The sequence below is a fragment of the Candoia aspera genome, chromosome 1, assembly GCF_035149785.1.
Source record: "Candoia aspera isolate rCanAsp1 chromosome 1, rCanAsp1.hap2, whole genome shotgun sequence".
Lineage (NCBI taxonomy): Eukaryota > Metazoa > Chordata > Lepidosauria > Squamata > Boidae > Candoia > Candoia aspera.
Window position 1 is genome coordinate 107,385,338 of NC_086153.1, and position 16,987 is coordinate 107,402,324.

Consider the following 16,987-nt stretch of genomic DNA (forward strand, 5'->3'; position numbering starts at 1 on the left):
TTGAAAAATAATGAGGTGATTATTTGAATTCAGCATGGATTTGTCAAAAACACATCTTGCCCAGCCTAACCTTATATCATTTTTTTCCATTGGGTAAACTCCTTTGAAACAGAAGGACATATTGCTGATTTTAATATCTTTAAGCAGTACAGTATTAACAGAACAGCAGAAATGGGGGAATACATAAAAGACTTGACTGAATTTGTAAGTTCAGAGCATTTGCTGGGCCTTATTTACAAATTGTTGACAATAGTAACTAATGAACTGAACAAATTAAAGGATGTATGATTAAATGGATGCAGAATTTAGACTAGGAATACATATGCAAAAATGGGAATTTCAATAGAATAACCTCAAATCTATACTGAATATCATACTTTGAGAAAACTGGCATAAGGTGTTTTATTATTGGTTTATTACTTGAGTTCTGATTGCTAAAATGGACATTTAATGTTCTGAAAATTGTTGGAAATGTAGGTCAGGCCAGATAATTCCTTCCTATTTTCTGGCAATGCTGTAAAGTTCAACAGTTCTGAAAAATGTTTTATACCAGAATGAAACAAATTTTAAAAGTTGAATTTCCTTTTCAATCTGCAATATTTTTAAATTAAACGTTACTAAATCATATATTAAGTACACTGAACTATCGTTGAACATGCTAACTGTTGTGAGGATACTCTACACTTCTTATTGGAAAATGAGTTTGATCCTGTCTGTAAAAGAATGGCTAAGTAAGTTGTGGGAGTATGCTTCAGTGTCTAAAATAACTTTGTCTTTTAAAAGTAAATCTGACACAGAATTTAACTCAATTTACAATTTTATATATGGATTTGTACCACAACCAAAATTTGGATTTATCTTCACATAAAGCCTTAATATTTCAATTTTATAAATCAAAACTTCTAGTAGTATGGATAGAATTGTTGCAGTTTATAATTGTGGTTTATAAACTTGTTATATAATTTATACTGTTATAACTACTGTTTCTGTGATACAATATACTCAATATACTCAGTTATTTACAGTGAGTTAATGAAATACTGAAAAACTTTAATTTCTATAATACTTGTAAATTTCCCATTTATTTACATATGCCCTCCTTTTTAAATCCTTTTTTCTTTTTATTTACCTGTGTGTGTGTGTATGTATAATGTTCTGACTAACAGGCTAGTAAAGTGTGGGCTGGATGGCATGATCATTAAGTGGAAACACAGCTAGCTTGGCAATGTACTTGAAACGATGTTTTATCAATTGTTCCTTATCGGTTCTGTGAGGAATCAAGTGGAATGCCATAGGTTTCCTTTCTGGATCCTGTACTATCTAAGATTCAGTAATTTGAATGATGGAGGGAATGTTAATCGTATTTACAAATAGCACAAAACTGGGTGGAATGGCTTGTATCCTAGAAGACAGAAATAAGCAGAATGTTCTTGACAGAATAGATAAGTAGGTTGAAAAACAATTTGTCGTGGAAAATTCAGAAGTACAGAGCACAACTCTGAGGAGAAGAAACCATGTTTATTGCAACTATCATTGGGTGCCTGCTTTACAAGAAAGAGGGACCCAAACAATGGGAAAGGAAAGATTTTTATAGAAACTGGGGACTACAAGACAGGAAATCCTAGGGATCTGATTTGCTGGCCAGTTTGGGGAAGTGGGCAGGTCCTTGTTCCTGGGGTTATTTCTATTGTTAGGCAAAACGGGCCTTTGAAGAAGGCAACAGAGCTGAGGAAGTCCATTGTTACAGGAGATGGAATGTTGAGGTCATCAGCTGATGGAGGATGGAGGGTTGGAGTTTCTCTAGGTTGCAGGTCCCTTCTTAGGTCTGCCCTTGTGCTGTACTGTGAGCTGGTGAGGAGGCTTCTATTTTTTGGTCTAGATGGGATTGCAGGGGGCTTTGTCTGGGGGCAGGGAAGGTCAGTTTGAGTCTGATGGGATAGAAGAGCTGGGTTTGACCCTGGTCACGTCTAAAAAACAGGGAAGAAAAGGATGCAGCCTCCATTTTTATTTGCTACATTTATTTTCTCCACCACAAACTGAATGAAATGTAAGAGACAAATTCAGAATGTGTGATGGGATGTCTAAAAGACCCTGGGAAAGTAGAGGAGAAAAGAGGACCATTGCAGAAAAGACACCTCAGCTTGACAAAATACAAAATCAATTAGCAGTTAATGTGTTACACTTGGCTTGGTAATGGTATTTGTGGAAGAGATTTTGGAGTAGCATTTGATTACAGACTGAATATGGTTCTGCAATACGATATGGCTGCAAAAAAGCCAAATGTTATTTTGGCTTTATTTTATTGCTAGACAGCCATCTGTCCAGGAAGGTTTAATTTAGATTTATGCACTGAGCAGGAGGTTGCCTAAAAGACCTCGTCTAATTCTATGGTTTCAGGTATTGTTAGTATAATCAATACCGAAATAGATCACTTGTACCATTCAAAGCTGCTGAATTACAGTTCTTATAATCTCTTGCCCCCAACAAGATCACTGGAGGTGTTGGGAACTGAAGCTCAATACATCTGGAAGGCACTTAATTGCCTCTCTTGATCCATAGTATAGATTTTACAGCATGCATCAAGAAAAGGCTTGGCCCCAATGTGAACATATGATTCCTAAGAGAATTTAGTATATTTTCTTTTTATTTAATATCAACTCCATTGTATGTGTAGGTTAATATAAACTTAGCTGAGAATTTGTTTTCTGTAGTTGTTTGGATTGCAGAAACTGACTACAGTTGTAGTTTTGAATCTAGACATTCCTCAAAGTACTGATGCAGTATATAGGTCAGCCTGGTTGAATTGCCTCCCTTTCCGCTGTTTAAGAATTACAGTGCAACTTTGAAGGGGGGGGGACTTCCTTCTTTGCTTTTTTAAAACTATTTTTTGCCTCTGAGTACTGCAGGCCGTGGTGATGCAGGATTAAAACGTGATGCTGTTTTCCTTGATTCTGGAGGTTTTTTTTCTTTTTACCCGAACAGATGTGTTAAGGTGAGTTTAACACACCTGTTTGGAAGCTTAAATCATTATTTTCAAAACAATGAAGAAATTGTACAGCCTAAAATCATTATTTTGCCAAATATTGTCAAATTTGCTGGGAGACTTTTGGGTCCTTAGGTATAAATTTGGGGAGCTGTGATTTCCCCATCTGTAATGATTGCCTATTCTAAACACCATCAGACTCATAAGCAGGATCACAAAGATATCTGATTTATTAAAGAATAGTATGCAGGTTCACAAAGAAAGCTGAGAATGGAAAAAGTGCGCCAAATGCAAACTAAAAAACCCTTGGTACAAATGAGATCCCTCCCCCCGTAGAATCTTCCCAGGCTCACAATCCCAGGTGCTCCTAACGGCTTCTGATGGTCCGCGGGAAATGTCCTTGAACAAAGCACATAACCCAAACACATTCCATTGAAATGAACACAGATACAGAGCTTGGCACAAGGTTTCACAGCAGCTCTCTCCCAACAGAAATGCGCGTCAGCGCCACGGCATGTGAAACATTACGATGTACAGTGCACATTGAAACAGTGAACATGACACCATCCTACTCTGTACATCAAAAAGAAAAAAGAAAAAGAAAAAAACATATAGTGTGTTTGTAGGAACATGATTGTGTAATTGAAGTATAAGCTTCCTTTTGTAAAAGAAACCACACTGGAGAGAAGTGTTGGGGTTTATCCTCCTTTTATATAAATATTTTATGCCGATTTTCAAAAAATATATGTGGATGAATGTTAAAGTGTTACAGGTATATATTGCAAAAAATATTTTTTTTAAAAAATGTGACATTTACTTCTCTTTTGAGAAGTGAGATTGATGTGTGAACAAAATGTGCTCAAGGAAAATCTCTCCTTCCTATAACTTTTATATTTTAAAGGCTTCTGTGTATATTCAATTTCCTTTCCATTAAAATAAAAATGGATGAAATGTTGCTTTCAATCAAGGAATCGTATGTGCATGAAATGTACAATAGAACTGTGGGATTGCAAATAGTCCTGGATTGGTAAGAGCCACTAGAAGTACTTGTACAATGGCTTTCAAAACTCAAAATAATATGAATGCGGTCTGATAATTTTTTCTTAGATTCTGAAGCTTTTCCAGAATTGTTTAATATAAGGGTATGAGTGGGATGCAGTTCCAGAGTGGGTGGCACCAGACAAAAAAGTAAATGAAACCAGGACAAAGATAAAATTTGATTTAATCAGATTAAATACAGTCATTTATTTCATAATTTCTCAATTTTCTTTTCAGGCTGAATATGTCCAACTTGTTACTGAGCTTCGCATGACAAGAGCTATTCAGCCTCAGATAAATGCTTTTCTGCAAGGCTTCCATATGTTCATCCCTCCTTCTCTGGTACAGCTATTTGATGAATATGAACTGGTAAGTAAAATTATACTGTGTGATTGAGCAGCCTGTAATTTCCATAATTAGGTGGTACAGAATGTAGCAACTTTAAAAGGTTGGATTTATTATTAATTTGGACAACGCTTTCACTTTATTTTGTTGAAAGTGGGTAGAATGTTTTATATGCCTTCATTATTATTATTATTGTTGTTGTTGTAATCTAAGTGCCAAAGAACCAGTTACATGCTGGTACTGTAACTTTCAGTTTTCTATGTTCAACAGTTGAATGATTCCATGTGGACTTAGAAATCCTATTATTCTGGGTCATGTTAGCTATTTTACAATAACATGGAAGGTGATTTCTTTCCAAAGATGAATAGTCTTTAGAAAAACACAACCACTTTACAATTAAAAATGTGAACAGTTTAACTTGTCATCTTCACAATCATAATTTGGTTTCTTCCTTTTTTAAAAGGAACTGTTGCTTTCAGGCATGCCAGAAATTGATGTGAATGACTGGTTTAAAAATACAGAATATACAAGTGGCTATGAAAGAGATGACCCAGTTATTCAGGTACAGTATATATCCACTGGATGAATTGATACCGCAGTGTATTTCAGCCAGTTGCTTTTTTCTTTTTAAAATATATTACCAGTTTTCCCAGGCTGTTTCAAGTACTGTGGAAATGTGGCATAGTGAGACTGGTTTGAATTTATCAAAATACAATTTTCATAATGTAGTTATTATATTTGTATCTGCTTATTAACGAGAGTTTTTGGGACAAAATTCAGAACTGTTTTTTAAAAAGTAAACATGGAAAGAAATCCATAATAGCATAGTAAAAAAATAAAACATGAAATTTCTTATGTATGGGTGTGTGTGTGTGTGTTGGTGTAAGTTAGTAATTAAGAGTGTGTATATATTGAAGTATGTGTGTCTATATGTGTGTGCGTATATCTACATATCTATCTTATTAGTGTAATATGGGCAATTAAAATCAAAACTGAACAATTAAGAATGAAAATGCCTCCCTAAATAATGTTTTAGCATTATAGTGGAGAGAGTACTCTTGCCCACATGCTTAACTTCGTTTTGCAAGTAGTTCAGGATTTAAGAAGTCATAACACAATGAATTTGGCCTGAATTGCATTCAAAATTGGTGCTGCCTTATGGAATTACTGTATCACATAATTGCTTTGGCTACCAGAATGAGTGCCTTAGCAGCTATATATGATTATATGGAATTTTCAAGGAACACCCCAAACTGAATTCATGACCCTGAAGAATATTATCTTAATTATATAATTATAATATGTAAAGGATATATAAGATAACTATATAGTATATAATATACAATTGCATTGTTATATTCATTATGTAATTACGTAAGAATCTAATATAATTAAAATCTCAAGAATAGGTTGAACGCCATTCAGTTGGATAGACAACCGACCTATTAACTTGTGTTTTGAAGGTTTATGTTCGTAATTTGATTCATCTTTTAGTTTGCATCTACCAGCTAAATTTTAGCTGAAGAAAACTGAGCAAAAATGCAAGTTGATTTATTTTTCATCTAGTGGTTTTGGGAAGTTGTAGAAGAACTGACTCAAGAAGAACGGGTGCTCCTATTGCAGTTTGTCACTGGCAGGTGAATATATTTTGTTTTTACTTAGTGGTTGAAAAGTATTCATGATACGTTGGAGATTAATTCATGCCCAGTCCTTGCTAATATTAATGGCTGTGGTACAGAAATGGTTCTTCCACAAAATGTTACATTCACAATAATATAGAACTGATACTCTGAATAATCCAGGTCTGAAATGTTCACCATCTTATTGTGTCAACTTCATGGCTCAGAAATCCTCTATTCCAGATAAGAACATGATGTTTTCAGCCAATATTTCTATAGTTCTTATGAATTCTGGATCATATAGCCACTGTGATTTCTTGGATGTCTAACCAAATTCTGTTTCTTTTCTTAAAAAAAATCAGATTATGGATCTAATGAATACTTTTTCGTTTGATCAGTTTTCCTTGTTTTACAATGAAAAATTCAGTTGGTAACATGACTTGTCAATAATAATTACAATGCTGGATTTACCAGAATGATGACCTTGAATCTAAGACAACTCTTTCCTCAAAAGAGTGATTTATGCATATGGATATGCACATATATTGTGCATAATACTCAGATATTATACACAGTACATGTACATATACAGACACAACACACATATATGTACACATAGAAAGAAAAATGCTGTGAGAAGAAACTTTTTGTGCAGATTATAACTACCCATTGAAAAATGTGGATTTAACTTTCTACACGTTTAAGCATTTTTGAAAATCGGTTGCTTTAATATACAAAAAGGAAAGAAAGCAAAAAAAGGAGAAAACACAGAGAAGAAAAAGGAAACAAAACATACCACGCTATATTTAAGAAATTAATCAAGCTACTTTTTAATTGACTGAATGGAATATATTGATCAGTCTTTCCTTTACATTGATAGAGAGGAGGTTTGTAAATCATAAGCAAACACTTAATCAGTGAAGCTGAATTCTAAATCTGGCATTGCACTGTACTTTCAACTTTTGCTTCTCTTCCTATGCTTGATCAGTATGTATAGTTCCATGTTTTTGGTATATAACTCAAAAGTATATTCACGTCTTTAAGCTGCATTATTCTTTGTAACACCTTATTAACCAACTTACGGATATCTAATGAAAATGAGGCAACAGTGGACAAGTCTTTAACATATAATTCCCAGCAAATCCTTTTTAAAGAGTATATAGTAGCCATGAGAAAAGCATCTTTTGCAGAATTATTCTCATTTTATGATCATAAGAAACATATTTAATGCATTTTAGTCCCATGGCCATTTATTTGTTAATGTGAGATATTCCAACTCTGTTCCAGAGTCCTTGCAAATAACTTATATTCATATATAATTTATATTAATTGTTTATTTACAAATACTGCAGATTTAGGATAATCCAAAACACAGTCCAGTATTGAAAGTAATTTGGAACTTTTGATGTGGCTAATTCATCTGGACTATACTGTTTGTGCATTTATTTGCAACAATTTTTATGAGGCTTCAGTCTAATAGCTCTAAATAATTTACAGATCAGTGATAAATACCCAAGAATTATAAAACAATACAATAACAATTGATATACCGATACAATATACATGACACTGTAGCCAGGTCTTTATACCCTTGTAAAGATCATGAGGGAAGGGGCCATTCTCACCTTCAGGGGCAAGTTCTACTATAGAAGGGGACCTTTCACAAAAAAATGGCTGCTTGTGACTTCTCTCCTGTTAGTGTCACAGTGTGTAGGGACCCCAGCAGGGTAAATAAGTGTCACAGTAAGTAGGGACCCCAGCTTGTAAACATTGGACAGCCAGGTTCTACATGGGTTAGTCAGAATTGAAGATACTCAAGATACTCAAAGACAAGGGATTTTGTAGGTGATAAATAGCTCCTTGAATTGCAGTTAGAAACAAACTGGTAGCCAGTTCAGCTTTCGTAACAGTTATGTAACAAATAGGTACTGCATTCCATATCAGTTGAAGTTTCTGGATAACAGTTAAGTGAATTACAATAATCCAGTTGAGAGGTGATAAGAACATGAGTGACGCTGATTTGTGGCTCCTGTTCCAATGGCTATATCTGGGTCATCAGACAAAGCAAAAAGATCTTTGGATTCCAGGCCTGCTCTTTCAGAGAAAACACAATTCCATCCAGAGTTAAAGTTGGTACAATCCTGGAATCAGCTAGCTTTGAATTTAGAGCCCCTCAGTCTTGCTTGGGTTGAGTCTGAGTCTGTTTTCCTCCATTAGGGTTGCAATCCAATCACAAGTCAGGACTTCTACTGGACTGGACAGCCATTTGTCCATTTGCACTGGACAGGGTGTTGGGCTAGAAGACCTCCAAGGTCATTTCCAAGCCTATGATTCACGTTTGCTGAAAAAATGAGGGTGGTTGTGCTCTCCACATCCCTGAAACCAATGTGGTTTCCATTCTTGACTGTGAAATCAAGAGCTTGTGAATTTAAGAAAAAAGTTTTTATTGAATATGTTGTTATTCACAATTTTAGAAATCTGAATTCCTCTTGCAATAATGCAAATGTTTTAAAAACTTGATTGGCAATGGACTGATTTAAAGTATTAATAACACTACTTGCTTATGACATAAGAGAAAGAGAGATTTACTTGTAATTTTTAAATGAGGTTTACTTTAGAGTATAAATTTGCCATATGGATAAAGCTCAAAATTATTCTGTGGTCAGAGTATCTTCCAAATCTGCCTTGTAACCTTTAGTGCAGTAAATTGAATAGAGCTATAGCTAAGAATGGAGCCAAGTTGCTGCTGTAAGGTCAGAGAGGTCACATAACTTGCTAATTGCGTGCATAATTTTTTTTTAATTTGATCATTGCATTCCATAGAGAAATTGAAGTCAATATATATCCCCAATTACAAAGCTGAAAATCAGGAAAGTTAAACCTCCCTATCATGGTATCATAGCCATACTTTAGATAAAGAAAATGGAGGGATTTTTCTATATATATCTGTATCATCTATAGTTATAGCTATATCAAGTTTTCAGATATTCCTATGCTAATACCTTTAAGTGAGTATATAAGTCTTGTTGTATTCATTTTTGTGATACTTATTTTTCTACATAAGCTCAATGAATTTTTAACCCTATATTTATATCAATTTTTATCTGAGATGAAATATTGATATATTTACCTCCACAAATGAAAAAGGCTTCCTGGAATTACTATCATTGCTTTATTATTTGGAGTAAGGTTTTTCCAGTTTAAAAGAGCCTTATGTACATAGCTGATGTTGAAGTCTGGTAAAGAGACTACTATCATCTGATTGCCCTGTTAAACTTGGCTGCAAAAATATTGGAAGCAACCCTGTCATGTAGACTTCAGATACTGTTACTTTCAATTATCCATACTGCATTATCTAGTTTTATAAAATGGGAGAAATTTCAGTTAATATTAATTACTAATTATTATTTTAATTATACATTCAGAAAAAAACAAATCAGGAGTGGTTATTTTGTTGGATGTGGAGAAGCTCTTTGATATAATTCAACTTTTTGGGACAAGTTTTGGCCAACTTGTTCCAACTGGATCTAGCCAACTTCTTTGGCCAACTGGATTTCCTTTTTTAAAAAATTAATTGGATTATGATGTAGTATTTTGATTTGTTGGATGTGGAAAAGTTCTTTGATATGATAAAGTTCAAATTTCTGGAACACGTTTTGGCCAACATGTTCCAACTGGATTTGGTCAACTTGTTTGGCCGACTGGATTTCCTTTTTTTAAATTAATTGGATTATGATGTATTGATCCCTCAACCAGAATGGAGTTGAAATGGGGCAGCTGCCCTCTTTGTGCACGGGATACAGCTATGCAGCACGATGGCTGTCTTTTCTGTTTTTGCATTGTGTCGCCAACCCTGTTTGCTTTTCCATTCCCACCTCTTAGTTGAAATGGGGCAACCTGTATTAGAGTGCCTTAGTTTGTTTACTAACTTCACGATCGTGTTTTTAACTAGGAAATGCTTAATGTTTATTGTTGACGGGGAAAGATTCTGTGAAATGGATGCAGAGACAAACTGTTTGATTGATGCTTTGATTTCCCCATGACATTGGCTTCCTGCAGCCCATTTATTAAACATTAGATATGTATATATGACGGGGTAAGTGTGCATATTTCTAGAGGGACAATTTATATAAAGCTTTCAAGTAGAAGTGTACCAGTAGGGACCTCACCTGATAAGAATTTGGTCATGCCAGTGTGCAACATTTAAGCATTTATATAGCCATTACAGAATACTGAGTTGAGCTGTTCAACAGATGGACTGAGAGTATAGCAGATGCATGGTACAAAATGGAGAGCTTTAGTCCTGGTGAAACACATTTTGCTTTCATTGTCAGGAATGAAGAGCTTGATTTGCTTATGTTTTAAAGAAAAGAAAAGATTATTATTAGCTTTTATTACTTAATTGTTATCAGTTCCTTCTTTAGATAAATTGTTTGATTACTATTTTATTTTGCTTTTGAGAGGAATGCCTAAAATGTATATTTTTAATGAATTGGAGCACTTTATAATTCTTGGGAAAGTGACTTGAATGGATGTTTGAAATAGGAATATCCTCACAAATACAAAAGGTTGCCAGCATGATGATTTTACACACACACACAGACAGACACTATATATATAATAATAATAATAATATAATGCTGCAGGGGCTTTCAACCTTTTGTATTGTACAAATCACTAGATCCTACCAGAAACACAGACATGAAAACAAGACAGTGGATAAAGGCTTGCTAACTTAACCTTCTTCCAGCTTGCTGCTTTTACATGCTAACAAGTGGTCAAGAAAATAATGATGGGCTCTCCAAGTCTTTGAGAGTGTCTCCTGGCAGAAAATAAATTTCCTTTGTGGAATTTCTAGTAAGCAGGCAGCGGCTGAAGACTGCACTCAGTAAACCCTTTTGGAGAGCCCAAGGCTGCCTTGTGGGAAGAGAAAGATCATCTGAGTTGCTACTTCTGATGAGGCTTAGCTGGCCATCTGGGATCTGAGCCAGTGCTATGGCCTGCCTTGCTTAGAGTTTACAAAATGACCGAGATATGCCAGTATACTGAAGGCAACTCTGCTAACCTGTTGAGTGGAGTGATCAGGAGCCTCTCACTTCTTCTGGTGGTGGAGTTTGCTGATGATGGGCCAGATAGGAGTAGTTTGAACCATGCCAGTCCTGCTGCCAATCCAAACCCAAGTAGCGCTACGTTGGGCTCTGACAAATGACAGGCATAATTCTTTCTTCTCCCAAGGGAAAATAGATTAGATGCTGCCCAGATCTAATGCTGTGTGGCAGGAGAGGCAGCTGTGCTGTTCCTCTTCAGCTTAAGATTTTAACAAATTCCCTTGCAACCTATCTACCAGAGTCTGAGACCTTTCATATAGCGACTTTTTTGCCCCGGTATTCTTTGCAAAGTATATTTACACTACATTTACAATAAAACCATTGTTTTCTTCTGGCAACACTGAAGAGTTAAACCAGAATACATGAGTTAAGAAAAACTTTTGGAAAATCAATAAGTTGATTGATTATATGGCTTTTTAATCTGTAGTTCTTGTGATGTGAAATGAAAAAGTGATTCCCTTACTTTTGTAAAAGTAGTGTAGACATGTTGGGTTGTTTCTGTCAATGGCTATACAAGATGGGAAATCCAATTTTTGCTGTTCCCTTCTCTCATTCCTCATGCTCCCCTAAAAGTTGTTCTTGAAATGTAGGGATGCCTTCCCTGGAAGAAGGCCGGACTTTGCAGAGGTGTCTTCTCTTAGCGGAAATCTAGCTTTGCTCACAGTCTGCTTTGATAAATAAAAACCTCAATATATCTGGGTTCTTAAGAAACGTAAACATGGAATTGTTGCTTTTAAGCTTTTTTTTAAAAATAAAGCTTTATTAATTTTTCAAGATATAATTAAAACACAAAATACAGAATATAGGACAGATAGAATACAAGTCTAAAAAAGAAACAAGAAAAACTAAAACAGTGCAGAAATAGACAGAAAAATATCTAAGACAGGTGGCTTCTGACCTTCTCCAACACAGATATAAAAACACATAAAAGTTAATCTCTTACTATTAATTAAACATTTAGTAACATTTTTCTAAAATCATACCATTTAATCATCAAAACCCAAAATCAGAGCTTCATTTTTTTGCATTACAATCAAATAGTCCAAAAGTGGCTTCCAGAGAGAAACAAATCCAGTTACAGTGTTTTCTCTTATTAATGCTGTCAGTTTAGCCATTTGCATCAGTTCCATTAACTTAATCATCCAGTCCTCCATTGAGGGGATTTGTGCATCCTTCCATCTTTGAGCGTATAGCTTTTAAACCTTTTTAATACTACTTACTATTGTAAAATAGTTAATGAATTATTTGTCTTTACCATGTATTTCTGGCTCCATTAAGATAAAACATTTCTGCACACTGTCAGCAAAACCTGTATCTAATATTGATATTTAGGGTGTTTTGTGTTGAAATACAGCTCTGCAAAGGACACTATTTCACAGAACAGTATTGAAAGGAAGACAACTTCATTTTTACCCTAAAGCCATTACTTTAGTTCTATAATTACTTAAAAGAAGTTGGAACTTTTAGCAGTTACTCTTTATATTAGAAATATAGAAATCTTAAAAATGTATTTCTGTTGCTCAAAGAATTTGTACATTGTATGGCTTTCTAGTTACTGTTTCACCTTGCAGCATATTAATGCATTTTCAATATTTGTTTGCAGTGGTTAGCTGCATGTTTCACATATTTCAATAGCTTCATTGCTAAAATGAAAATGTTAGTTGCATAAAAATGTAGATGTACTACTTACATGATTTAGAACTGAAAATGTCCCTTGTATAGTGGAAACATATGTCATATTTAACCTAGATACAAAACTGAAATACTTTGGCCACATAATGAGAAGACAGGACAGCCTGGAGAAGATGCTGATGCTAGGGAGAGTGGAAGGCAAAAGGAAGAGGGGCCAACCAAGGGCAAGGTGGATGGATGGTATTCTAGAGGTGACGGACTCGTCCCTGGGGGAGCTGGGGGTGTTGACGACTGACAGGAAGCTCTGGCGTGGGCTGGTCCATGAAGTCACGAAGAGTCAGAAGCAACTGAATGAATAAACAACAACATAATAAAGAGCACAGGGATGCTAATAGAAGTAACAATCCTGTGATATTTTTCCCTTCTCCCATCAGATAAGCTGATGAGAGCATGATGTACACCTCCATTCTGTGGGTCTTCCAGTGAAAACTTTGGGGGGAAACTGGCACAAAGTTGCCTTTTTTTGGTTTCATTTTAGCTTATCATCAATTCTAGATCTTCCCTAAGGGGCCTTGTCCTGACACTAATGGGTTGCATTTGGCAGATGTTTGGTTCTGCCTAGGGAAAGAGAAGAGGAAAGAAAGCATTACCTTTTTGTGCCTCATCTGAATGAGTGGCATTTACAAAAACTCTTTAATTTCTATTGAAAATTGCAGGGAAAAAAGTTGTGTGTATTTCCCTTTATCAGAACATGTGATTATTGTGGGTTTTTTTGTTAGTTGGAGACAAGGGTTCTCTCAGACTGCAATAATGAAGCCTCCCAAATAATAACTGAATTTGTGTGAGCCCCTAACTATTTCACTGAAGTTAGGTTTGCAAGAAATAAACACGCCACCTCTAATAATTAATTTTAATCTCACAGGGGTGCTGTATTTATGCTTTGTGATACTGCAGCTGCCCATTGGGGCTTTGCACAGGTAGAATGAATTTTAACAGTGTTTTCCTTTTGCCACTGTAATCCTGATTAAGTTTAAAAAAAGTTGTGACACTTCCCCCCCCCCCTCATAATTTTGCAGAGTGTCCTATCCTGGTTTAGGGGGTTAAGATGAAAAGAATGACTTCTCTAAGGTTATCCACTATTTCTATGCTTCAATTTGACCTTGGTTAAAAAAAGGTGAATATTCATGTCACCACTCTGCTCCATAAAAAAGGCAGAAACCAGAACTATCATGATTTGATGTTTTGATTCCATGCAGTAAAATAACATCTAGTGAAATGTAGTTACACAAGTTGTATTCATTGCTTTACCCATTTGAAACAGGAGTAGGGCTATACTTCAGCACTGTCTCAATAACATCCATTTTTGGTTGTCGGTGTGTTAAATATGCCTGTCTACAAAGGACCAGTATACTTCTGATGGTTCATGCATCGTAACTGAGGTGTCTGGTTGCAGAAGTATTCCAATCACAGGGAGCTCCTACATATGAGAAATTACCTGTTGCAGTTTTGTTGCAAAGAACTGTGGTCAAAATGCAGATGTCAGAAAGGCAATAGGTTTATAGTAGAAAAGCTAAGGAAGCCATTTTGAAAGAATTCCTGTAGCTGCTAAGTATCAAATGCAAGCCTACTTATGAAAGCAACGTTCAAACTCCTGTGCCTCTTTCTTTCAGCTGCATGCTATAATAGGCTCGAAGCCACTCTCCTTTTGACCATTTCTTCCTCTCTTGTTTAGCAATAAACTAGTCTGGTATCAGAGAGCCAGTCTGGTGTAGCGGTTAAGGCATCTGGCTAGAAACTGGGAGACCATGAGTTCTAGTCCTGCCTTAGACACAAAGCCAGCTGGGGGACCTTGGGCCAGTCCCTCTCTCTCAGCCCTAGGAAGGAGGCAGTGGCAAACCACTTCTGAAAGACCTTGCCAAGAAAATGGCAGGGACCTCTCCAGACAGTCTCCGAGAATAGGACACAACTGAATGGATTGAAAAAAAAAAAAGTCTGTTATCAGGTTCTTTACTTGCAGCTATTTGAGAAACAGCTCTCACAACAAGCTCCATTTGAAAACTTCTACTTGAAGGCTGTGTAAATGGAAAGAATTCAGTTTCAGCCAATTTCATATAAGAAATTGCAACATATTGAGGAGACAGCTGCCAACTTTATCCTTCTTAAATAATGATGGCCTCTTTCACCTGTTATTGATTGATTATGGGCCCTGGCCAGTAATGATTTATTTAACAATTTATGCCTTATCGTAAAATTGCAGGGCTCATGCATTAAGAATGTTTGTAGTTTTTCTTAAATTACTTATTATCAATGTTTTCAGTTCCAGGGTACCCCATGGTGGCTTTGCCCATATAATGGGTGGTAGTGGATTGCAGAATTTCACAATTGCTGCTGTGCCATATATACCAAATCTGCTACCCACATCAAGTACATGGTAGGTTACTGAAATACATTAAGAACAGAATGTTTTTCTTTAATCCTTTTCCTTTGCGGCCCCAGGCAAGAGTTTATTCACCTAGGCACACCTTTGCATAACTTAATGAAAGGCATGCTTCTGGTTGTTTTCAATGTGGAATTGATTCTTGTCATCAAAAATTATACGTACTTAAATTATCTCTTCCATTTTGTTGGGAAAAAAATATGTAACTCTTACAGTAGAGTATTAATGGGCAGCAGTATAGAATCACTAAAGGATCCTTCATTTAAAATTGCTCTGTTGCTTTTTTCATTTCCGAAAAGATTTTTTTTTGTTTTTGCTAGATAACTGGAATACTAAAGGGGGCTGCATTGCAGTGCATTCCTTCTGATATGCCTTATTTCAGGCGGTTGGGAATTTGAATGCTGATTTGAAAGTGTGGTGTCACATTAATTACCTCGTGCAAAACAAATCTCTACTTTCAGATGCTATATTTTAATGGGGATTCTTTTTTTTCTATTTCAGTATCAATATGCTGAAGTTGCCTGAATATCCTAAGAAAGAAATCCTTAAGGACAGACTTCTTGTGGCATTACATTGTGGAAGCTATGGGTATACAATGGCATAACGAAGCAGGACAATGTCTCTGATTACTGATGTGCAATTCCTTGTGACAAAAATGATTTAGCAATCTGTTAACAGGAGGGAGTTGGTGGTAGTCTTGATTTGCAGTCCACAGGTAGCATTGACTTTCACAAGTTGCAAAAGATCCAGTGTGTCTCCTTCCTCTATGCCATCTAAGCCTGTGATACTTTTCTAGAGGTAATTCTGAAACTCAGTTTTTAAATGGTGTTTCTCCATTAAACATGGCATACATCCCAGTCCATCTCTCTAATCTGTTTTTTTCAGATCATTCTGAAGCTGTTCTAGTTGTAACAGATGTGAAACGTAGTATTTGCCTTTCCACCCCAACTTCACCATTAGTAAGGGTTGTGGTCCAGCACTATAACACTAGTTGTCAGTGTTATATAGGCAGGAAGATACTAGTCTGCTCCGTTGATTAGTCTGAGAGCTGCACTTCGAGAATCACTGTCTTTAACTTCCAAGGGCTTGCTCATTCCTATAAGATGACATAAATACTAAGCATGGTAGAAATACTGTATTCCTCTGACCATGTATCATCTTGCATTAAAAAAAAAAGTGATGCATTTATTTTTTTTCTCCAGGGGACACTGAACAAAATTAGTGTGCAAAATAGCAAATGTGATTTATTTTTTCCTGCTTAGTTTAAATAAATACTTTTTTATTTTTCTAGTTATTTAATATCTAAGTATTTAAAAGGTTTATTGGCAAAAAAATTAAATTTCTGGAAATAAAAAAAATTAAAAATACTATATTATACATTTCAAATGTACAACATAGTCACAGCTGAAGTATTTACAATTTCATGACCTTTGAAAACATGTATATTTATTTCAAATGAATATTTTCCTTTATTGGGGAGGGAGTCATTTTCTGGTACCTGAACTTTGAGAAAAATATTCATTAAAGTGAAATATTTTATTGTAATTTACAATTGGTCAGTTGTGTTTATCAGTGTTTTCTGTGCTTGTTCTAATAGTATAAGATAATAAACATTTACTTAATTAAGCAGATTGATATGAATGGGTTATATGGTAGAACAGGTTTAATATATTTTCCCTGTTTTATTTACTTACTTATTCATTCATTCAATTTTATAATATTTATAACTCAAGACAGTCCAAATGGACTGTGAGTGGGATACAACTGCCCAAAGAAATACACTAAAACATATATGCATAATAAAAATCAATAACAAAAAACTAAT

General features: G+C 35.3%; 1 protein-coding gene across 1 annotated transcript in view; it reads left to right on the forward strand.

Moving 5' to 3' along the window:
• The window catches only part of HACE1 (HECT domain and ankyrin repeat containing E3 ubiquitin protein ligase 1), a 60,186-nt gene extending 43,479 nt beyond the window's left edge, over positions 1-16,707 (forward strand). Inside the window, exons 20-24 of the mRNA XM_063311674.1 lie at positions 4,259-4,390; positions 4,830-4,928; positions 5,933-6,003; positions 15,043-15,156; positions 15,664-16,707. Of these exons, the coding sequence (XP_063167744.1) occupies positions 4,259-4,390; positions 4,830-4,928; positions 5,933-6,003; positions 15,043-15,156; positions 15,664-15,766 (519 nt within the window). The 3' untranslated portion in view covers positions 15,767-16,707. The remainder of the gene's footprint in view (positions 1-4,258; positions 4,391-4,829; positions 4,929-5,932; positions 6,004-15,042; positions 15,157-15,663) is intronic.
• Positions 16,708-16,987: the final 280 nt, after the last annotated feature.